Here is a 25,824-nt window from a genome sequence, read left to right as displayed (position 1 = left end):
CACAACTCCCAACCTTGGAGCCTGACTGATCCAATCTTTAGATTCTCCAGGGAAATTTGCTCCCAAGTCATTCAGGCATTTTAAAAAACTACATCCAGATTAAGAACTTCTGTAATCAGTCATATTTGGAGTCATATCAAGGCAACTTGGGCATACAAAAAGGAGAGAGCCAGAAATGATTTTCTACCTAAATCTGAATTATTTAAGCAGTCAAGACAGCTGAAAAATCTTTTTTTGGCCAGCAATGATGCTATTCCTGATCAGAAATTTTCTGAGTTATTAAGCTTTTGATTGTGAGATTAAAGGTCAAAGGAATAAAATGTCAGGCCAGCATAAAATGTGAGATTTGAAAAAGGTTTTGTAAAGAGTGCTGCAAATGAATTCCTCTTTTAAAGGAGCATCCATCTGCAAATGGCACAGTGAGACAGCATGGTTTGTATGATGCTGTTTTTATAGGACAAAAACAGGTTCTAAAAACACAAACGCATAAAGGAAGCTTATGCAGAGCACACAATTAGGGAGCCTACAGGAAAATGGAACTGCCTTGAAATAAGCTTAATCACTCTATTTATGCCCAGTTACATGACTTCTGAAAACGAGTTTCTGTTTGTTTTCTTTTTGAATGCTGAGGTAGAACATAAGCAACAGGGACTTATTTACCAAGAAAGTTTTCTTGTATTATTTACAGAACAGTGACGTGTAATTGAAGATAACACAGATACACTTTAACAGTAAAATTCTTACAAAGCAAAAGGTGCAGTGAGCCTTCTCCAATAACTCTGGCATTACTTTACACATGCTCATGTATGAAAGTGGTCTCACTCACCTTTGACCAAAGTATGTTTGTCCGTGGGAGATGACCGAGCAAGTACTCGAAGCTTTGGCCAGATTTTGTCAATCCGCTCTTGCTCAATCTGGAAAACAATAACAAAAAGCAACAACAGAACTGTTAGTCTGTAGTTAGAAAAATGCAAAATATACTTCTGTCCAAGCAGCAGAGGATTCATTTCACTGAGACTTGCATCTATTCTCCAGAAGCACAGAAAAATTACAACAGACATCAATGGCAAGCAAGACCAAGAAAGTCAATTTTCATACTACCAGAAGTCATTAATTGGTTAACATAGGTCCATTTTGCCACTGTATCTTATCTGCCTTTCTTATGCTCTTCACAGATAGTCCCACTCAGAAATGTGACTTGCTTAGGGTAGTACAGTTTTTCAAAGCTGATTGAATGTATTTACAACTTAAAATGTGTTGCTTTATTCTGCAACTCCAAGTAGTCTTTTCTGAAACAAGGTACATGTCAGCACAGGAGAAGCAGCATCTCAGTATTCTCACTATTTTTATGGCACATTCTTAATACGTATGGATTTAACACATGAATTACCTCCCCCTTCTCATTTCGGATCCTTCTGTTAAACTCTTTCCCTTCGAGGCAAAGAAAGTCTTCTCCTGGATGGATGATCCCACATTTTATGGCAATGGCACGTGCTGTGTTGATATTGTCTCCAGTGACCATGCGGACCGTAATTCCAGCTCGCTGGCACTTTCTTATGGCTTCTGGGACCTACAAAAGAAATATAACAGGGAAAGAACATTTCCAGATATGAGATAGAAATACAAGTCAGATGTTTCCAGTCAGATCAGTTTCCTAAAGGTTCTCTTAATTTTAATATAAACAGGAGTAGCTTTTTTTGCTTAATTTTTTAGTTTAATTCAGTTTAAGAACTGGCATCAAAATGAACATTACTGACTACAGTAGCAAATTCTTCCTACAGTCAACTGTCAGTTTAGTGCAGGTATGTTGTAGAATTTGTTACTAATTAGACTGGATTAACCTCATCCATTACTACAGAAACTATCAAGAAAAGGAGCCACCACTTACTGCTCATGTTGTGCTTTGTGAGTCATTTAAAGTTCCCCTATATTTACAGCGCTGCTGGGGGCAGTGCATTGCCTTTGATTGACAACCACCATTCTTATCCAGCATGGCAAATACTCTACTCCTAATGATTTCATGGGGCCAGAAAGGCTGTACATTTTGGATTGAATGTCACACTAGAGATAAATACTATACACCCTTAAACCACATTGTAGATAATGATTATTCTAATCAGTGAGTACAATTTCACACCGTGTTTCTGCATCTTCATTAAAATACTTTTTCCACAGGAAAAAAATAAAATAAAATAGTGCTATTCACTTGAATAATGATACTAGTGTCTCCAACACTTCTAAATCAACTCAGCCAGATGCACATGTACTGGAAATAATGGCTCATATGGTCAGTTGTGTTCTTTCCTTTTTAATAAACAAGAGGCAGTTAAGAGGCATCTATTTTCCAAAATGCCTCACTGAACACCCAGTTGAAAAACAGACCAGTACTTTTCTCACTGCTGTGAAGAAAACAGTTGCACCCACAGAAATGTGCTGTTGGCAAATGACTTTCTACGCAGATGACAGAAGCAATAGAAAAAATGAAGGGTCAGAGGCTTATCTTCCCATTCCTTCTCCTGTACTAACTGTAAATATTCTTCTCAACAGTTGCATCCCAGAAACATTATTTAGACCACCTGAAGCCCCTTTACATTACAATAGAGAATTCTGTGGGACACATACAACCAACACAGATTCATTGCTTAAGCAAATGACTTCTGATTTACTCAGTTTCCACAAAAATAATCTTGACTATATCCCATTTGCCATGTTGGAGTGCCCTTAATATCCACTTAACTGTGGTGACCCTCACGCATTGGGTTACGACAGATTTAGATGACTGCCTCTAAATCCAGTGTATATATTACATGAACCATGAAGGAGAAAAATAAATTACAGTACAAATAGAAAAACAGAAATATTCACATAAAGCACCAGTCCCGTTAACCAAGGTCATGAGAGGACAACCTAGTTTCAAATACACCTCAAACTCACATAACAGCAAGGGAAATAATTCCAGCTCCCACTTCTCTCATTTTTGGACAGCTGGTGGGTGGTATCTGACTTACACTGTGTACAGTAATTACGCTTAAAATATTGTTCATATTTTTTAATGCTGTAGGGAAGAAAGAGTCTTGGCAGACCGAGTGGGCAGTGGAAGCAGATATTTTCCATCCGTTTGCAGAATTTAGGTACGTATTTCTAATGTTTGAATTTTCTTTCTGCAAAGAAAACCTTTTAATATATGCATGCAGAGGTTATCCAGCGAGCAAAAATCAGGTGACAAATACTTGAAATTTAGAAGCGATTTATATTCAGTGCCTAGAAATGACAGATTGGAGCTGTACCTTGGCAAACTGGTATAAACCAGTACAGACTCATTAAAGCCAATAAAGAAAGGCTGACAAAATAAACAGACAAATCTCCGTAGGCACAAGACATCATTCTGTTGGTTCTTTTACTGTAGATTTATAAAAAATGTTAAAAAAAAAAAAGTTAAATATCAAGCAGGTAGTTCTGTGCTTGATAAAAGTTGCTGCTAACAATGAATAAGTTATAGTCTGAATTTCATCAACCTAAGTTAGCAAAGTATGCAGAATTCATGGGTGTCCAGTGATTACACTCCAGTTAAAGCTTGTCAGTCGCTGGATACCATTGTTGAATAATTCATCATCTTGTAGTGCACAGAAGGAAATGCAATGGCAAGAAAGAACCTGCAATGTAATCAGAACAGATACAGTACTCCTACCTCATGCAAGCATGGCAGCACGGACACTGCAGGTATGCCAAATATGCAAGTATTTGAACACACCAACTGCATATGGGCAAATGATCTTAAGTAAATAAGTAAGAAAATAAATAAATAACACCTTTCTTAGTAAAAACATCAGTACAAATGAAGGGACACTAAAGGTTTTCAGGACAGTGACACTGGATTGCTTTATTGGCATTACTTAATCTGCCATTTCTGACAGAATAAATCCTGATATCAGTGAATACAAGAAATTAAGTGTTTTGATACCTTCATCTTCTTTGATCTTGTAAACACTTTAGACTTAACCTCTTTGTATGAATGCTATTAGGTTTTACCTCAAACTCCTAAGAAATTATTGCCTGTGATATGAGAGCTGCGTTCTCATAAAACATATGCAAAGTAATGACATGCAAGCATAGTTTGCAGCCATTTTAAAAATTAACTGCAAATCCTATTGCTCCCCATCCCCTCACTCTTATACATAACCTGGCTTAAAGCAGCTTTCGAACGGTGTATCCTTAATCACTTTTGGAGGTAAGGGGCACTGGTTCATGGTTCCGTTGGTCATTGACAGCTTACAAACTTTCTGAGTTCATATGTATACCAGTTAGAGCATTAGGATCCATGCAGACAGAATATTTTAAGATTATATTAAAATATTTTTCAAGATGCAATGTGAAGTGTAGGGACAGATGGATTAATAGCAAGACACCATCTGATGATAGTTAAAGTGAGCACTGTTTATCCAATGACTGCAGAGGTAAAGATTTTATTATTGTTTTCACCTAGCCAAGACTTAGTTAATGTGATCACATTTCTTGATACTGAAAAAAAAGCCAAGCATATCCTTTATAATTCAGAGAGCAGTTATGCAACTGGTGCCCGTAGGTGTAATTATATCATGCTAAGTTTCCTTCATTTATTTTCCAAAGTTACAGCAGTCAAAAGTGTATAAAGGCCTAATTTAAAAATGACTCAGGGAAATAATTTTCCTTGCGTGTCCAACATTGCCACCATTTCTCAGTGGATCAAACACAAAGATTTAGACGTTACTTAAAAAAAAAAAAAAAAAGACAACGATGATGACAGTAAAAAAAGACCAATACTGGAACCAAGGTACTTTATGCAGAACCAGAACAGACTCTTTTTGTATAGGGAAATTTGAGTTATCATTCAGTGACCCTGTTCCAGAGCAAACCCACAGTCATTAATCATCTACTGAAATAACTGCACCATCACAGAGTTAATTTCCTGAAGCAAAATGGGAGAACATTCAATCATGTCCTCTCACCTGCAGTAGGTACTGGGACTGGTGCTCTCATATCACATCATGCAGCTGCATGCTATGGCCATATGCTCATGGTTGAGACCATGAGTAAAACATTAAAAGAAGATACTGCAAATGCCTGCATTTTACTCTCCACATTTTAAATTTTGGGACTTACCCTCAATATGTCAGTTTCTACACTGTAAAACTGAACTGATTATCTACTGTTGGGATTAACTATAAAGGACCACATATACTGGTCAGAAACAACGATTCTACCTCCACGTGCCTTTTGTATTACTGTAATAATATAATTCACAAGTGTAGTAGCAGGTCAAGTCTCATTGAAGACAGACACAGAATACTATGGCACCTCCTTCCATTGTGCACATGCTGATTTACTTGAATTTAAACTTCAGGCCCATTTTAAAGCCATTTAAGAACAGCATCCACGAAATCTACAGCATGTCCACAATAAAATTTTTCCTTGTCCAAAGATGATATTTACAAATTTTCCTGAATAGTCTCAAGTTACACTCTTACCACAGTTTGTAAAGTGGCAGATGTTTTAGTAAAACAGAGATCTCCAAGACTACGTGTGTTAGCTGTGGAAGATGTCACAAATCTAGAAATCAATTTGCGTTTCATTCTCTAATACTTTATAACATAAGAATTTAACTTACCTCTGGTCTTACTGGATCTTCAATGCCAACAACACAAATGCAAGTCAGATCAGATAAAATGTCATTTTCATTGTCCCAGTCAGGTTCTGGGCTGCTGTTGAAGTCTCGGAAAGCAACGCAGATAGTTCTCAGTCCATCACAGGCCATTGGTTCAATCACTTTCTTCACCATTTCATCCCGGTCACGTGGTCTGAAGATACGAGGTTCACCAGCTGCATTAAGGATCCTGGAACACCTATTTTATTTTAGTAAGAAAAAACAACAGTGTGATCATACATTATATGACTGCTGAAAAGTATTTCCATGTATCAGCTCCTTCCCTTCAGCATCTTTCTTTCTGTGCAAATTTCTAGATAAAACAAGAAGATTCACTACTAAAATATTGTCAGGAAGAATTTGTCTCTAACTTCTTATGGAGACTCTTTCATCCATTACTTCCCAAAAACCCATGTAATTAGTGAGCTAAGAACCTGCAAAGAAATTTAAACATCTTTATTTTCCAAATGTGTTTATTAACTGAAAGAAACTGTTCATAAATGGCTGAATATCATTAAAATATCCAAATTTTATGTTAGCCCATGATAAGAAAAATATATCAAACACATTTGCAAGTGGGAGGTGGGGATTGGAGGAGAGCAGTAACAGCTTTACACTGAAGTGTGTCATTTTTCTACTGTGATTAGCATATTCCAAACACCAGAATTGCCAGGAATATCTTTATCAGCATCAGACAGTTTTGCCTCATTAAGACTTCGGAAAAGCACAACAAGAAGTCCATTGAACTTACTTCTTCAGAACAATTTCAGAAGCTCCTTTGCTGTACATTCGGAAACTACCATCTGGCATTTTAATGACGGTACTCATTGACTTCCTTACAGAGTTGAATGTGTAAACTTTATAAAGTTTCTCCTCGGGGATGAGGGACCGAACAGGCTCATAATCCTGCTTCAAATCCAGGACAAAACCCAAGAGACCGCATTCCGTCTTATTGCCTACCTGCCGAGGCAGGCCACCCTCTTTTTCTGGTGGCTGAAAGAAGGAAAAAAATAGATATTAATTTCTATAATGCAGCTGTACACAACGTTTTCTGCCCAATTAATAATAAAGTCACTGTGTACAATTTAAAATCTAAATTTTAATTATGCTGTCACATCTCCTCCCATTTTTAAAAACTAACCAAACAGCTACATCCTGTCTCACATTTCTTCTAAGTCAGCCATGGATCATTGAAGAGATTCTGATAACAGATCATTAGAAATGTAATTACTTACTTTAGGACCAACATAATTGATTCTTACTTACTGCATACAGAATATTTGCCATTCTCATTTGAACTGAATTGTTTTTAAGATTTTCTTGGTTTTAATGGTGAATTAAAGAAAGATACCCTTTTCTTCTAGCAGCCAGTTCTTAATGAAAAGTTGCTTGAGACAGTAAGTGCTCTCTATGTTAAAAAAATGCCGGTTCATGGTTCAAAATGCAGGCACGTGGTTCTCAAAGCCTGCTAAAAGCTCTTGGTTATTCGAAGTAGTGGATTTAATGAACTTCACTGCCTGGGTAGCAGTTCTAGGGAGGGCTGATTTACCTGTATGCATTCTATCAAACTCATTCTATTTTAGCTTTAAATCTCCATTAATGTTGATTTTCTCTGCCACCGAAGACAGTGAATCTCAACACTGACATAAACGTGAACATGATCAGGCTGCTAGGAAATCCACACTGGAAACCAATTAAATACATACAGATTGCTTTCCAACGCAAACACAGAATCCTAGAAAACAGCTACTTTATACATATGATTTTTTCATCATAAGTATCTGTAATACTGAGAAAATAAAAGTCCACCTACATCTCACAGTATATAAACTACAGTCCTTCTAAAATTTGTTTTTCTTTGATCATTGAGTAGATCAGGCTTTTCCTCAACTCACGGTGGTCTAAAAATAGACTTCTTTTAGAGATCATCTTTTGAACGCTAATACATAAGTAAGGGGAAAAAATACCAGTGAAAAGAAAATGAACAGACATTTCAGAAAGGTTTCAAAACCTGCTAACAAGTGGCCACCTCCCTCTAGAGCAGCTGCTGTCTCTGTACTCTCTGTACATTACGTTAAAATAAAACATATGGTGATGAGAGCTGGCAAGTAGCACTTCCTTCCCTGTACTGTTTCAGCTAAAAACCTATACGCCAAAACTAGTTTCCTTGAAGACTGTTCTTGACAATCCTTTGCAGAAGCTGCTAGCTCTTAAAACAGCATACTGTGATGTATCTAAATGTATTATTTGCAGAAACCTGCAGTTTATGGCACCTGGAACACAATTAAAAAGACTGCACAAAGGAGTTACTCTTGAGTAATTAACTAGGAATCATTTCATTGACTCAGAGAACAAAAATGCAGCATCCTGAAAATTCACTACAAATCACTGTTATCAGCTCTATACTGTCAAAAAGCAATGAATTTACTTAGAATAAAATAAAAGATACACTCAATAAAAATAGGTCTTTGTGTCTCGTGCAGATTCTGGTCCTCGATCCTCTTGAGGACAATTCTAGAATGAGATAATTAAATGATGAGGAAGATCACAGTCTGTCCTCGGACTGTTTGGAATTTTAAGTAGCTTTTCACGTGAACAAATAGTAAGTTGACTCTTTTTAACACAGAGCATTGAAAACAAAACAAAAAAAAATTAGAATGCTTTCTGATAATATATTTGCCATTTGTAATCACCACTGGAAGGTACAATCCTGTTGAAATTCAGTCACAATAAAAAGTCAGTTTGAATTGAGGTCAGCATAAAGGGATTGAAAAAGAACTTTTAACTTCTTTGAGCTGCTTGCATAACCGTTTTGGCATCAGAAGAAAGAGACTGAGCTAACCTTATGTACATTCAGATCTCACTCACTGGATTTAAAGCCCAACATTTAAAACTTTAAAGCTTTTATTTTTTTGAATGCTTTGACATAGACTAACATAAGTGTTCCCATTCATCTATGGTGCCTGTTCATCAGAACATGAAATTTCTTTTTTATACCTTCAATAAGATTTTAAATGGTTATATGTTCAGCCAACACAGATCTCTTCCTTTACTTCCTTTCAAACTGGAGCTGAACATTTTGATTCTATCCAATTTCAGCCACATCCCTTAAGGACCCTGATTTTGATCTGTTTGCTCCAAAATATATCATTTTTTTGGTTCCTTTACATAGTCATCATTTCAAAGCTTCTTACGGTACATGCATTCGGGATTTGGTTTAGGCAGCAAAAAATGTCTGTGCTCCCCTTAATCCATACTGTGTATGTTCTGGAAGCAAAGGCTGACAGTCTAGACAAACTAAACTAAAAACACTTGAGATCTGTTTCAGCAGCCTCGAGAGAGATCAAATCCAAAGACTAAAATTAGAAATGTAAACAATACTGTTTAATAGCAGTTGTAAGTTGTTACTTAATACTAGTGGGCAGCAGAGCTGCCTTTTCACTGAACCACTTACTGTATATCTCCTTAATTACTACCTGCTAAATGCAGCCAGCAGTATCACATCTCTTAGCTCTCTGTACTACAGTGAAGTGGTGCATTGATATTGCATGTCAAGGCTCAATCAGGACTCTAAACCTGCTGCCCATTCAAATTCCTAAAGCCATGAGATTACCTCCATATCCATCATAGTTACTGACCAGAACAAACTGCTGAGCTCAGCTGCATTGAGTAGGAGAGAAGCAGTTTAAAAGACTCCCCTATGACTCATCAGATGTGAGATGCACCCTTCAGCTGACAAGAAGCAGGCTCCTCAGATGAGTGACAGCAATGCCATTTGGCAGTGCCCCCAGCACAAGACCCTATCTTGTTATTTAACCACCATTGAACTAACAGATCTGTTCAGACTTCCTAGCAAATTAGTTGTAGGATTTTTTGACTGAGTACTGTATAGGGAGTAAGAAACAGCATATCAGTACAGTAGCTTCCTGCATCAGATTAGCATCATAGGTATTTAACATTTTTTCTTGTTCTCTGAGGACAAACCTTGAAATGCTAAAACAGTTGATTTAATTAATGCAACATTGTGGTTTTGTGTAATTCTCATTTCTAGCACTTGAGATGGATGTAGATTAAAAAAAACCAAACACCCAAAAACATAAAACCTGCATATTTTAACATCTCTTGTTGCCTCAAATAATAGCAATGCAATCACTGTATTAAAAGAGGCCAGCAGTAATTATGTAATGCAGCAAGCAGCATGACATTTCCTATCAGCACTGCAAAGTTAGGAGAGCAGCAGTGATGTGGCTCAGTGAATACAGACTCATGCTTGTTTCAGCTCACGTAACAGGAATAAGGATAAAATGATACTATCCATAAATTCCCCCAAGAGTGGTTATGAAAGACGAAATCAGGCATGAAGAACAGACTGAAAGGCTGGTGTGACAGCCTCTGTACTCCCTGTCTGATTTGACTGTTAACCATTTTAACATACAAAGAAGGCTAACAGTTTGCCCTTAATTCTAATAACAAATAATTGAAGTTTCCTTTTAGCTTGAAAGACAGTTCACCTCCGCTTTACCTGAATAACAAAAGCATACAGACAAAAAATACTACAGCAAGCATGCAAGTTGTTTCTTCTTCACACTAGTTAAAAGTTGATATATCCATTCTTTTTTCACAGAAATACAGAATACTTGAGATGGAAACATACTGCTATCTGTATTGATGGACCATCCAGTGCAGTGCCCTTACCAAAACTGGTTCAACAATAGGAGGTTGCTCAGCGCTGTGTCCAGTCAGGTTTTGAATGTCTCCAAAAACTCTTTTGGCTTCCCATTCTAACGTCTGATCCTGATTGTAAAGTACGTTTTCTTATGTTTAAATGAAATTTCCTATTTCTGTGTTCTCTCATTACCTATTTTTAATCCTTTTACTGGGCACCACTGAGAAAAACCTGGATGCATCTTGTGAAAAGCCTCCCATCACAGACACATTTGAACACCACATTACAGTGTAGAAAATGAACTCTTAAAACATAACACCGCTGAATAATAATACACTTTTGTTAGGATACTCCAGCCTCAGTGTTGCCATATTAAAGAGAACCTTAAGAATCATTTTTCTCCACATTCTCCTCATCTTATTATCTTTACTAAGTTGTCAGATCTGTATGAAAAGACTTCCTACTGTTATTGATCAAAATCACTCAGACCTTCCATAATAACCTAATTGAATTAAAATCTGATTCTTGGATTCTGAAAATAATGCATCCAGTTTCCAAATCTGAGACACTCCAGTTTCTCCACCCTTCTTCCTTTGTGCAGTTACATTCACAGGGAAGTGGCAATTGTTAGATTTATACTCGTGCTATTGCTGCTTTGTTTAAGCACGAGAACTGTTGACAAGTAACCTATATAATCAAAAGAATTAAACATAACAATAGTGATTAACTAACTTTAATTAACAACCAATTTACTTTAAATGTAGTCTAAGTACAAGGTTTCAGTTAATGCTAGCTATTAAGAAAGATGCAAGAATATGCTTCTCCCCTATTAATCCCATCTTCAGAGCACACAGCTGAGTGCAAAATGTGCCATTTCTAAACTAAAACTCGGCATAATTAAGACCAGATTAACAGATTTCATAACTGCCCAATAATATGTCCCACAGTTTGGGAAAAATGAGCTATATACTCACCACTGACAAACAAGTTCAACATTTTTCTTCAAATGCAAAAGAGAAATTGCACTTAATTGAAGAACTGTAATTGGTACCTTCATAATGACAGCCAAGCATCTGCTACCTTGTTTTAGATCTATTAAACTGAGGCTTTACTGCGTGCTGATATTAGATAGGTTTCATGAATCGCATGAACGGCTGCAGACACCGAAAACAGAAACAGGAGACAAACCACATAATGGTGAGTTTATCAGACAGTGAGAATTCAATTTCAGGGAAGCTTCTGCAATTTAAAAATGTTATTTCCAAATTAGAAAAATCACTGGGGAATTGTGTTTTTGTCAGTACAAACAGCATTAATGCACGTGTTTTAAGGCAAGAACCTTGGTTTTTAGCTTTGAGGAAAGAGAGAGACATTTTCCTTGGTTTAACAATGATCTCAGTAGCAATAATCCATTTGGAGAACATCTTTTGAGTGATTTTGATACAGGCTGTAGTAATCTATCAGTGTCTTACAAGGCTTTCTCTCCAGGGTTGCCTATGTAAACCTCAGTCAGTGATCCTGAACTTGACATCAAAGTGTTACTCTTCCTCCCTTTAAATTAAGCAATAAGGAATTAATGAAAACTATCATATTACTTAGTAGTCTGAAATGCATCACTCCATCTATTCCACATTATCCATATATTCTTTTTAATAGGCATAACTTTCTCCATGCCTTCTACTAATCTGAAATGAAAAGAAGGAAAACTGTGTGTTGAAGACATTAAACTGTTGCCTTAAGCTTATGTAATATCTGAAAAACCCTCACTAGAGAGCTGTGATAAGGATCACACTGAATAAGAATTTCATAATCACATCAAACAGTAGAGAATGCACGCCCTTTACACATAAACATCAAAAGCTTTTATTTCAGAATAGCACTAGCACTATTTACACATAGCTGGTTTGTGCCTGCAGTATCAGAATGTACAAAACTTGCCAATACTTTGAATTTTCTACTTCTGGCTCTTAAATATAGCACAGATAGGAAAACCAAAGCAAAAGTCAGTCTCACTGCTCATTTTCTGGTTGCAGCATTAACAAACTGAATAGTTTATGGAGCTGAATTTACAAACTGTAAAGCAAATCTAAGCGCATAAAAAATAAAAAGATCTTTTCTCACTTGATTTAAGCTACTGATTATAGCCTGTCATAATTTTGGATTATGTCTATCAATAGTATTCATTTCCAGAGTAAGGAAAAGGGTTCTTCAAGCATCCATTTCTAAATAACTCAGAAAAGACTAGCAACAGCTATTTTGTTTATCAAACAAAATGTGCTCATCCTCTTTAAATCCATACTTGCACGTATCAGCTGAACTTATTTTTAAATTGGCTTTGGTTAGTTAGGGTTGTTAGTTTTTGTTAAGCAAATGCAGGAATTCAAGTGTATATAATACATTATAGCAATGCTTATCTAATATTTTCTCAGAGGGATTTTTTTGCATGATTGATGGGGTAACGTTTGATATACATTATAAATTCCATCCTCTGGCCAGTTCCTCTCCAGGATACCATGAATTATGCCTCTGCTGGGCAGAACAGACTGAGAGACCGCAGCCAATTTTCATCTGATTGTTCATTCAAAAGGAAATGGTAAAGGAATGATGGAGAGCTCGAACACCTTGTCCTTTCTTAAAAGAAAATTCTCATCTTGTATTGTTTTTAATAAGCCCTTTTTTTCATCGTTGTTTGCTTTAAAAAAAAACACTGCCATTTTTATAAAGCTGGTATTATCATGTGAAATTATTGCATTTCTGTTCCTGATGATAAGGGAAATCTACATTAAAACAGATTAGAGAATGCGAAAGCAATCTATTTCACAGAATTGGTGCCTGAAGTAAGTGGTTTATGTCCACTCACAGAAAAACAAAAGCTCCCATCAAGAAAATCTGCTTTGTGATAATATCCCCTACGAAGCACTAACACTGAATTCAAGCCAGTGTTAATAATGAGCTCCTAAGTGTGATGACTATCACAGTAGGGGTCCACAGGCATGAAAAGAAGCATGTGTGAGAATCATTCACTTTACAGCCCATTTTAATGAAATAATAATCTTTAAAAAAGGGTCCTAAAAATGATCAGACAGCCATGAGTAGCATTAATATATCTAGATGAAAACACTTTGTAATACCATGCAGGATGGGGGACTTCTAAGCCTGCTTTCATCCACAGTTATGTTTGGAAATACCTGGCATTTATCAATATAAGTGAATCATCCTGCACCAGTGCAGGAAAAGAGGAAAATAAGAATATGAAGGTAACAAATAAAATAAGAGAAAACCTTATGCAAGGTAATAGAAAAACTTGCATCATGACAAGTTAAAAACAAAACAAAACAAAACTAATTTATTCATTCTCATAAAAGTAAACAGGAAAACCAGAAAAGAAAAGCTATCATTCTAGTAACAAAAAGCTTGTAAGTGACTGCCTGTCTTGTTTATAATCCTGCAGTGTTTAATTATTCTGACAGGAAAAAACTGAATCTGCAATTAACAAATTGTGAAGGCAAACAAGGCCGGTATGAGTATGGTTTAATATATCTGTTTTCTCTTGTATGAAGAAAGAAAGTAAATCTAATTCAACTGTATCATCAGCTTTTAGCTAGTATGTCAGGCTGTACTGCACAGTGTAGGACTATTCATCCATCTTATTTTCCCATATGCATGTGTTATTAAGGCACAGCATTCAACTTTGATAACAAAGAAGGAACTAAGGAACAGTCTTGTCTGCACTCACAATCTGTCTGTTGCCAGGTTCGTTTGCAACTATAGTTTACTGCACAATAAGCACTTAGGAGAAATAAGTAGCTCTGAGGGTATCACACACACTCTGCACACAGCATTTCAGCCTTACTCTGGGAACACTCCTTGCCTCTGCCAACCCAGCCAGAAATGAAAAGATCCATCCTCCCATTGAGTGTAGCAATGCCAGCAGCAGATTTACAGAATGGCCCTGCTCTGATCTCTGCTTCCTAATCCTGCTTTACTTAGGTAAATCCACCCCACAGACAACTGTGATGGAGCTTTCTGTGCTGCTGATGCCTTTCCAACTCCCCACATACAAGTCCCAGAAGAGGAGGCTTTATTAAGAAATGCTCTGAGCTTGCAGGACAATGCTTGTGCATCCTGACTGCATGAAGCGCGTGTTGGATGTCACATGTCCTGTGCTGTATGCATCCCTCTGGTCTTTCCTAAACACACATATCTCAATTATTAACTCAGTAGCTCATTTAGTCAGAAAAGTTATATGTGTACCTCACATTATATAAAACTTTAATGGCAAGCCATGTGTGAAGATCATCACTTTCTGCTAATTATCGATCCTACAGCAGAAGCAATTAACTGCATGATCTATTCTCTAATAATTGTTATTTACACAGCAAATGATATGTATGCAGTACGTTGTTTCCTCCTGTCTACATTATTCTGATAAAATGTTTAAAGAGTGTTAAAGAAAATATCAAGGATTTTTGTTTGTTTATATACAGAAATACTTTGCCTGCAAAGCCCCATTGCCTCATCTATAACACATACCTACATTATGTATTTGTCTAACACTGCAAATAAAATATAGAAATTGCAATGAAGAAATAGAATTCACTGATGAAGATAAAACTTATGCTTCTGGACTTTAAACTCTTACTGATTTTCATCAAATCCCATCAATTGTTAGAAATAAATTTACAGTGCACTGCGCTTTCAAAGGACAACTCAGATGGAACGGGACCAATTGGGTAGGGCTGGAAAATCGTTTTTACCATCTAAGCAATTGGTCTGTTGCGCAAAAAGACAACAAGATCAAGGCTGAAACTCTAGAAAAGTGAATTTCACGCTTCACTTAGAAATAGGGAGCTTTAAATTGAGCAAGGAGCCATCACTCACCAGGAAGATTCTAAACTCCTGTAAGACTTTGTGTTTTCTTTCCTCGTTTACCCAATCCCAATCACCACTGTGTGGCATTTGTGCAACACTATAAAAGACAGTTACTGGCAGTGCTATCTGAGAAGTAACTTTGTGTAAGTAATACTGTTTATTTTCCAAATCATTAGTCCGATTGGCATTAACCTTTTAATTTTAAACGGATCAAATGCAGCATTTAGCTAGAGACTGAGAAGTGCTCAAGAGAGTATTTTAATGCCATCACCTGAGCACTTAAGAAACAAGAGGATAAACAGTTTTCACAAATTTCTGCTACCAAGACAACGTGCTGAAAGCAGCCAGCAACAGATTTACATTCCCAGTGTACTCCACAGTGCAGAAAGAAGGCTCAGACCCTTTGCTCCACATCGTCTGTTGCATTGCCAGCTGACCAGGAGGCAGTCCCCAGTGCCATCACATGTGCTATGTTACAGATATACATCCCAGGTGTTTCTTACTGTTTGCTAATTTCCAGTATTATTACATAAAGATAACGCCCTCCATAGATCCATATTCACATGAAATGGCTGCCAAATAGCACTCCTCCTCCTCTGCCTGACTCAGTCTTAAACATACTGAAAGCTTGACTCTATCGATAAAGGTGGAGTATATTACGATCAACAGGAAATACATTGCTTTCTTTGTTCTGACAGCAATATTTATTTATTTATTTTTAATTCACCACCTTTGTTTTGTTTTATCCAATAAAGCCATTTTTGTCCAAAAAGCTGGAAAAGGTCACATTCATTAGCTGATATTTACCCACAGGTGAATGTTTACTTCATTTTCTAAGCTGTGGAAGGCAGTGAACGTTCTGCACTGTTCTGTGACATCTCTGCCTTTTTCTTTCAAAGCTGCAGTAAAAGGATGTCAATCCACCATGCTGCACAACATGCAAATGCAGTAAATTATGCTCCAGATCTTCAGAACTGAAAACAGCCCTCACAGTGCTAATATACACCTAATACAAGGATAAGGAGATCTTTTTTTTCTCCTTAGGCAACTATCAAGTACCCACTGAAATGCCTGTTAGGTCTTAACAATGACTGGTTCAGCCAAGTCCACTGGAAATGAAAATCCCTCAACTAAATGTGAGACATGACCTGTTTTTAATAAGTACACGTTATAGTTATCCAGCAAAGCATGTCATCTTTGACCTCTGACAGATTTCAGGAAATCAGAAGAAAAGTAAACAAATAATAAAGAAGAATAAAGAAAATAGTGCTCTGAAAGTAAAGCCTCTTATTTAATTGCATGGAAACTTGAAAAGCTACAAAGAGCACAATAGCACTGTCTGATAGAGCTAATTCTCAGTTACAAAACATGCTTTTCAACATAGCCATCACCATTAGCTCTGCATTTGTGCCGGAGATGAGCAAGAAAGAGCTTGCATGCATCAAAATCTGCTGCAGCAGAGGTGCCCCACTGTTGTCATTCCCAGTGCTGAAATGCACCACCCACTGCCTCACTGTGCTCACATCCACTGCTTGGTCTCCATAAATGCTCTGCAAGTGTCAGCGAATACCAATGGATGCTATTTTTTTCTGTGTGGAAGAAGATTCATCGAAACCTATTTGCTTCATGGGTACTTTCATGTCAGACGCCATTTTGTCAGAGTGCCCCTTTGCTGCTATTTCTCTTGTGGCAACAAAATGTAATGGAATTTTGCTGGGAATGTACGATCTCTATTGCTTCATTCCCAGCATCTACCACTGATATCGTGGGACAATGTAATAAATAGGAGGCATTACTTTCAGAGCAGCCCTCATACTACCCTAGAACTGTATTTATGCATGCAAAAGCTCAAATATCTACTTCTCTACAGAGTACGTATTTCATTATTGCTCTATGATATTCAAGGTCACTGGGCTTTCGAACCAAGTGAAAATGTCTATTTCTCAATGTGGAAGTTTTGTTTTCATAGTAAGAGGTGCTTTGCAGCCCTTACCTCCAAAAATATTATTAAATGCAATTTTTATGTTTGCTAGTTAAAGTGATATAAAACTAATATTGGGGAACATTTCTCATTCAGCAGATATCTGTGATCACTCTGAACAGAAGTGCACACAGTAAGCAATTCATAGCGTACACGTAACTGGATCACTAATAATAGATAATGTAAAATTCAGTTGTTATGACATGTTCTCATACACCCTTTGGGTCTGAGCTGATATTCGCCATTCCATCCAATGCACTCTGAGTGCAAAACCACGAGCTTAGTGTTCACAGTTAGAAAAATAATTCTGCTCCCTTTATCCAACTCCCCTCTGTATTTTTTTTCTGTATTTATTTATAAATTGCAATGAATAAGAGCTTTGAAACAATATTTCTATGATGAACTTTAGCTTCAGTGTGCTCTAACAACCACCTCCTCTTATACTGGAGTATTCTCCTGGGGTCCACACTTCAACGTTTGACCTTATGGTGTTTTGTTCTAATAGCTAAAAAATGATCATTAATTTTATACAGATATGTTCCAGTTTTCCAGAGCATCCTGTGTTTTCCAGAGAATAAATGGCTGCATCAATTAATTTTGCATAGATCTGTGCAAAGGCATAAAATAACTGGAATAGTGAAACGCTGGCTCCTTATAACAGACACACAACACTCTATTTTGGGAGAAGGAATGATTCTAGCTAACAGGAAAGAAAATGTAAAACAACAACACGTACACTGAGATCGCAGTGAAATTTTAAAACTACTATTAACCAGGAATTTTTCTGTTACATGAAACTGCTGCCACAAGAGAAAGGATATTAAACATATATGTTATAGATGTGACCCTTTGGAAAGTGGTCTCATATCTTCTCATGTCTCACTCAGAAAGCTAAATATTCAGATGAGAGTCTGAACCAGCATGAAGTTGAACACAAACACCTCATTTCTGTGTTTGATATTCAAAACAAACAGCAAAATGCTGAACAACTGAGGAGCAGCTGGCATTAAGTCTTAATCTGCCAGCTGCACCTACCTGAACTAGCAGTCTGCTGTGCCACCTCATCTCAGAAATGAACAAATTCTGCCAATGCTGGTAACGTTCTCTCAAAGTTCTACCAGTGCTGAGCTCCACAGTGACAGCTAGAACTGATATCAGCAACTAGCAATTATACAAACACTGATGTACAGATCTACCTATTGCCCTTTATTCCTATTTGTCTGTATTTCCATTTTTTAATCCCAGTGTGTGTGCTGAGGCACAGTTTGGTTCCATTTCAGTTCCTGCAGAAGGAAGCAAATAGACTTACGGGGGCTGTAATCATATTAACATAATTAAAATGTATGTTCCTCTCTCCAACAATCAAACGTTGCACTGATTTATGAGAGCATGCTCATTAACAGCAAAACATTCCTGCTAATTTTCAAATATGTAAATTAGATTTCAAAAAGCTACTGCCATAAAATATGTAGCATTTACACTGAACCACCTAAGAGAGGAAGGCCCATTTTCATTTCACCTAACCTATTTGGTTTGGATCTGGACAGATCATAAGAAAAAGAGCATGAGATCCAGGATTCAGGTGATAAATGATGCGACTTGGATCCTCACAGCTGAAGATGGTGTGTAGCTGTAGCTGAGTGAGCTCTGCATTTCCAGAGTATCTGAATTCCAGGTTAGAAGTAGGTCTGACCTCAGTTGTCTACAGCTACTTGTCTTTGCAGTACAACAGAAGAGCTGCATTCATTAAGGGCTGATTTCAGCTGCAAAGAGGCAGCAAACAGAACCTGTCTGAGCTGCTGAAGGCTTCATGTCCTCTCTCAATGCAGGAAGTAGCTCTAATCTGCTCTATTTCCAGAGAGCTCTCAGTGAGAACAGAACAGTGGGTGCCTCACAGTATTCCACCAATTGTTTGTGTGTGATTATGCTTAAAAAACTACCTTTAAAATATCATGAGGTGCATATATGATGCAGCTCAGATCATTATCGATATGTGAAAAGGACAATGCAGAAACTCACAAGCTAAAAGGGCATTTGGTCTGATATTAAGTTTGACCTTTCAAAGAAAAAATCTACTGGAATTGCAAAAGTTCTCAGTCTCTTGCTAGCCATATACTGAAAAGTCTATCGGTATAAGACACCATGGTTTTTCCATTTTGTCCTCCTTCAATGAGTAAATAAAACATTTTGGGTCTTAATTCGCTAGAAAAATGTAATGATAAGGACTGTTTACTGATTTAACCAATCCTGTTTCTCTTACTGAAGAATTAATTGAGGATTTCACACAAAAAAAAAAATTTTACTGATAGGAAACCTCAATGAAAACTCATTTTATGAGTGAAGATACCTGCACACAGGTTGGACCATCCCAATCTGTTGGTGGTAAAACATCTTAAAATATAGCATGGTCTTGTATATACAAGTACAATCCTGTTGTCAAAGAAGAAGCCCACATAAGTATTTCACCGCCTCTGCTCTCATTTTGAGCAATTCAACAGCATTTAACATGGATGTTAAGGAATTAATCATGCTTTCACAAGTTATGACTCCTTCCACCATATTTCATTTTACTAGAGGGGAAAAAAACAACCTACTCACCAGAATTTTTGTGGTGTAAGCACTGTTGATAGCAATTGCATTAACCAGCAATTCGAGGGTCTTAGCAGGTACAGAGTCAGGGTCAGGGATCTCTTTGTAGTGCACATCACCAATATAGGCTTGGACGACTGTCATACGGTTGGTTGTTAGTGTCCCTGTTTTGTCAGAGCATATGGCTGTAGCATTACCCATAGTTTCACAGGCATCTAAGTGGCGAACCAGATTGTTATCCTTCATCATTTTCTGAGAAAAAGCAAAGAAAGGACCTTCAAGATCTGCTTTGACAAATCTGAAGCATCAGTCATACAAAGGAAAGAAGTGCATATCTTGTTCACTAGCATGTAAAGCTCCTGGTAACTTTGTAAACTAAGCAGGGATTTCTGTTGCTTGAAAACCTTCAGTTTTAAAGACTCCAGTTAGCATAAAAATGCATTTTTTTGTTTTGTCAGAATTACTTTCAAAGTAATACTTTAAAGGAACGTCTCTCTCATTATCATTTTAATGCCGTTAATTTACAGGCCAACTTCAATCAAACCTGACAAAAGCTGAAGAGCTCACAGCCAGCAAGTTAGCAATCTCGACAGAAGGGTATTTTTCTCCTATAATTATTTTGAATGTTTCTTACCTTTACAGAATAAGCCAAAGAAATAGTGACGGCAAGTGGAAGACCCTCAGGGACAGCAACCACAAGTACAGTAACACCAATAATGAAGAATTTAACAAAATACTGAACATAGACGGGAGTGCACTCAGGTAACCACTGTTTCTTTTTCACCACAAAGGTGTCAATGGCAAAATATAGTACCAAAATGATTACAGTGATGGCAGACATCACCAAACCTGTAAATACAAAGAAGCAATTACTACACAGTAGAACACAGTTTTTTAAAAAAAAGGTGCAATTAGAAATTTATATTCGAGTTTTAAGTGAAATTATTTTCTCACCTTTACAAGAGTTTACATTGCCACCAGTACAAACAAGGAGCACTAAATGTGCTCTCATATGGATTCTGAAGTCCAGGATCTCTTTAATACCACTAGAAAAATATAGCTAGCAAACATTACATCACTTTGAAAGACCTTAACTTTCTACCTGCAATGTTATAGAAGTGTCACTTTTAACAGTGTGGATAAGGTGGTACTGGGCAGATCATTCAATGGATGCATCATATTTGGATACAAGGCGCGAACACGTATGACAAGAGATAATAAACAGAATAATTTCAGAATCTCTAAGTGGAGAATATTGTGAGAATGATATTTCAAGATTATATTAGAGATTCTATAACTATGTACTTCGAAGGGAAGAGGAAATTAATATAATGAATAAACTGAAGATCTTCAGTAACACCTACTACCTTCAGAACCATATTCTGACTGCCCATTTCTAAATGTTGCATTAATAAAGCGCTACCATTTATAAGAATTATTTGCTTATAAGCCCTTAGTGCTTAGTAACAATATACTGCTATTCAGTCAATTATCCCATCATACCTGCTTTGCCTATCTGGACTGCCAGCTTGGTCAGCTTTCCCTGAAGGACAGATTTTTCTTTCTTGTGCATGTTGGATTTCTTCTTGTCTTTGTCATCTCCTTCTCCCCCCTCGGCACTCTTCAGTGGCTGCATCTCCATGGCAGCAGCCCCATCCTGCTGCTTGGCTAGTAATGCAGAACAAAACGGTTACTTCAAAACTGTTTTCCATGCTTTTTCTTGTAGCGTTGATACTTACTGAATTAAACTAGCAACACTCATTGTTGGAGCTGATGAATGTAACATTTTAGAGTATTACCCTCTTCTCCCACAGCAGATATGCCCAGGTGAGGACCCAGAGAGGTTCCAGAGGGACATAAATGTACAAGTTTATCCAGATGCCCTTCATGCGAGGGAATATGTTTGTAATGCATCATTTGTCAAGTACTGTGAAAACCACTAATTCTAGGTTGGTTTGCTTGTTTACCACCAACAATATTCTGTATCATACACATATATATCACTTGATGGTTTGCAACACTTGGCAAGTAACAACACATCAGCACTGCAGGATTTCCTAGAATAGCAGATCTCAAAAATTTTGGTAAGTTGACTGTAATTTTCTAAATTTTGGTATGTCTCATAGACTACATGCAGACTTATAATCTTAATGTTAATTAAACCACTTTAAAGGCAGTGTGGTTGCAGGGATGATCCATACACCTGCTGCTCAACTCCGTGAGCATCTCAGCCAGCAGTGGACCATAATTTGTGAACCACTATTCTAGAATAATACCAAACTTAAATAAAAGTTTCCTTAGCATTCATTCTCAGATGGCCTGGTCTGACCTTCAAGTCAGACAGCAATACCATCATCATTCTTCTGTCAAAGAACCAAAACCATAACCTTAAAGGTTAAAGCATCCTTCCTTGAAAGAATGCTAATGCTAACACAAGGAAACTTCAATTTAGTATCAAAGAGAAAGAGATGCTTTTTAAAAGCAGTGGCTCTCCACAATTTATATATGTGTATATGTCTGTTTGGTACAGAAAGGAAAGTAAATTAAACAGAATGAGATGAAACAGATCTGCTCAGGTTTGCCATTCATGAACAGTTTTTAGAAAATTATGCACATTTGACCTGGAAATGTAACTGGTCTGTCTAACCTTAAACCATACACATTCGGTATGACTTTATTTAATACTTCTGTACAAGTACCAGCTCACTTTATCTGTTCTGTTTCTGATCCATTACCTTTGCAAAGTCTAGAATTTTCCAAAAAGAATAAAATGGTGTAGTTTAACTTCCTTATTCAACATAATCTAAAGAAACCATGTATTCTGGTGTCTCTTGTCTAATAAAAACGGAACTATAGCTTTGCTTCAGAGGAAGTAAAATATTTACTTCCAAGTCTTCCTGAGATTGTATAATAAAGAAGAAACATGTAATGTTCTTCATCTTCCTCATCCTTATAGCACACTTTTACATTGCAAAAGAACCCAAGGCATTGCATTTCCTTTTATTATTATTTTATCTTTTCCCTAGAAATAAAAATGCTTATACAATGCCTTCAAACATCAAAGCCGACAGGACATATCAAAAAGATATGACACATAGCATACATAATTTGCACACAGAAATGAATAATTCAAACGAGCTTTGTGACATGGAAGTATCTTCATATAATGACATTTTCCTCTCCTAACAATCTGATGCATCAAAATTCTATAAATCACAATTTCTTTGGTAGGGCCATTTGTACACGTATGCAAAAACCACAGATTTTCATTTTATTCTTTATTAGTGACTAACTACATGCTAAACATCACATCCACAACCTGCTTAATAGGAAAGAAGATTACCTTTGTTCTGGCTGTTCTCCATATTCCCATCCTGCATTTTGCCTATATGACAAAAAATTTCAACAGACAACAGACAGTAAACAATCTTCACCCACGACAACATGAAAATGGGAATTTAAATAAAAAGGGCAGACAAAAGTAATGGCAGTGTTACAGATACTAATTTATGATCAGTAGCCTCTGTTACATGTTTACTTAGAAGCACGGACAACATAAGGTGGATACATTAAGCATCTGCAAGTCAGGTTTAATGGTATAATGTATAATACTAAATATCATTACTTGTTGTTTTTTGAACAAATAAACTGTGTAAATAGTGAGGGTAAAACTAATAAAAAGAATCCAGTAGAAAGCAGAAGTTTAATACTAGTCCTGTACTGAAATCTCAGACACCTACAACTCAATAAAACCACAGGTAAGAAGTTGGCAAACACCAGCACATAGCATGACTTTCTTAACACCCACCAAAATTAAATGAATTATTTTGGCAAATTAAGATAACAAATAACTAAGTGATAATAAATACAAATACATTGAACCATAAAATGACATCTTCCTATTTTTGCTATATTATTTAGCAAGTTACTTCTGTAAATATGAAAGACAGGTGATCATCCTATATTCTGATCTATTCTGATGAAAGATGTAAAATATGCTTGTAATTTGCAATGCAATAATTTAGCTACATTTAGTTTTAGCATCTCAAACCAATCATTTGGAATAGACCATTTCAAACAGCCTTTGAAATAAAAACAGCACAGTACGAGTTAGAGCACAGGAAACTGACTGTTCTTCCTGCTCTACTCTGTGCTTTCTCATTCGTTTTTCTGCGTGCAATTCAAAAACTTCAAGCAGAAGAGTTAAAGATTCTTCAGCTGAAAAAATACAGATACAGCTTTCTATGTGGATCAAAGTATTTTGCTATTGTCTGCATTTGCTGTTTAAGAGAGGTGAAATCACTGCTGTAATGAATTACACTAACAATTCATTTAGCCTGGCTGCCTAAAAATACAAGGACAAAAAGATGGTCAATCATAACCAACAATGTAAACACATTTATTTCAGACAGATATTCTAAACCTCTGTAGCTGCTGCACTGGTTAACATATCAGGGACTGCTAGGGGGAGTAACATGAGTTATTAGAACTCATTCTATTCAAATGATTTAGATAGATTAATGAAGAATAGACAATTAGGCAAGGAAAGTAATACAGCAAAGGGAAATAAATGATTTAGTTTCTGGCTTTCCCTGTACCTTACTGAATACTAAGTCTGCAATTGACAAATCTTAAGAAGAAAGTAAGAAATTAATGTGACAGAATCATTACTGCAGAGAAATCCTTCTCCTTTCAGCTTGTGCCATATTTAAAACAAACAAACAAACAAACACATATTTTGTATTTTCTAAACAAAACGGTATAAAATCAGAAGAATTTTTTTTCAAGAACTGAGTGTGTTTTCTGGATATATATACATATATGTATTAACTAATAGGACTAACTAATAATTATATGCTTTTATTTCAACTGCAAGAACTCTATGGAATGTGTAGCAGTTCCTTTAACACAGCAAGTGGCCAACAACAGACTGTGTCAGAAGCATATGCAGCTTCATCACTGCAGGTTCAGGGACTGCACATAAAAAGCATTTTCTCTGGGTCACTGGTATATTCCTAAGTAGGATGTAAACCAATTCATTTTAAAATCTGATAAGTTTCAGCTAACAAGTAATAGCATTTCCGGTGGTAAGTACTTATTCAGGTATATAATTTGTTTTGTTCCTTGGAGGTATCTTCTACACAGAGCCATAAGCCATGAGGTTAAACTGCTCATTTCTTGTTATACCTCAGGGAAAATTCTTAGATATTATTGAAAAATTTAGTTTAATTTAGAGTGCAAAAAATGTTACAAGAAGTTGCTCTTCTCTTAGAATTTAATTCTTTCTTTCTTCTCTCCAAAACTTGCAAAAACACAGCAACGAGGGAAAGGGCTCTATAGCAAGTAAAGACTGAACATACTTTATGAACAGAAAAACACAGCTACTCTAAGACTAGTATTCTAGACTAACACTGACCCATTCCATTTAATACTGGAATTAGACTATTAGAAAAGACTGAAACACCTGCATGCTACAAATGGGGTCAAGAAGCTGTAGTAAGAGACAGTCAAAACCGACTACACGTATATATATGTTCAAATAGTGCAAACTGACTCATAGATAGAGTTACTGTCTAAAAGCATGCACAAATATCCACACATTCCCATTTCAGTCAGCCACTTCTCAAAAAGATGCTGACAGCAGCAATTTTTAAATGAAAACACTGCAAATTAAAATTGAGCCAGATTCCTGACCCCAGCATTACTTCTCAAAACTATATGAAGACTTTATGAACACTTATGAGAGTGCCACATCAGAAGAAAAGGTGATACAGTCCCTTCATCATGGTGTTCTTCAGGTCTGTGTTGATCAATGCGAAAAGAGTCTTACAATGAAACCTCATGTAAAGGTACCTCAAAAGTTTTGAAACCAGTCTTTGCTAACTGAAGCTTTTAACTGCCATTTTAATCAACAGCAAAGAGATGACAGTTCCTATTTGTTCAACTTCCATGCCTAATTCCATGTGAATGAAATAATCCATTCATGACATCTTTGTGGCATCTCTTATAAGCTGCTGTAGAGTTTATGGAATAGGA

The 25,824-nt window shown here is 36.6% G+C and overlaps 1 protein-coding gene across 5 annotated transcripts in view; it reads right to left on the bottom strand.

Annotated features, from left to right (window-relative positions):
• ATP2B2 (ATPase plasma membrane Ca2+ transporting 2) overlaps positions 1–25,824 on the bottom strand; it is a 319,480-nt gene that overhangs the window by 43,662 nt on the left and 249,994 nt on the right. For 4 of the 5 annotated variants that reach the window (XM_032447214.1, XM_032447210.1, XM_032447211.1 and 1 more), the window contains 8 exons: positions 23,132–23,173; positions 21,292–21,456; positions 20,423–20,637; positions 19,798–20,040; positions 6,432–6,673; positions 5,645–5,879; positions 1,391–1,570; positions 827–914 (listed from right to left, as the gene is read on the bottom strand). In XM_032447214.1, coding sequence (XP_032303105.1) covers positions 827–914; positions 1,391–1,570; positions 5,645–5,879; positions 6,432–6,673; positions 19,798–20,040; positions 20,423–20,637; positions 21,292–21,456; positions 23,132–23,173 — 1,410 coding nt within the window. The remainder of the gene's footprint in view (positions 1–826; positions 915–1,390; positions 1,571–5,644; positions 5,880–6,431; positions 6,674–19,797; positions 20,041–20,422; positions 20,638–21,291; positions 21,457–23,131; positions 23,174–25,824) is intronic. The other variant, XM_032447213.1, reaches the window with a different exon arrangement.

Source organism: Coturnix japonica, chromosome 12 (assembly GCF_001577835.2).
Source record: "Coturnix japonica isolate 7356 chromosome 12, Coturnix japonica 2.1, whole genome shotgun sequence".
In the NCBI taxonomy this organism is placed as follows: Eukaryota; Metazoa; Chordata; class Aves; order Galliformes; family Phasianidae; genus Coturnix; species Coturnix japonica.
Note: the sequence above shows the minus strand (reverse complement) of the source record. Positions and strands in the feature narration are given on the sequence as shown.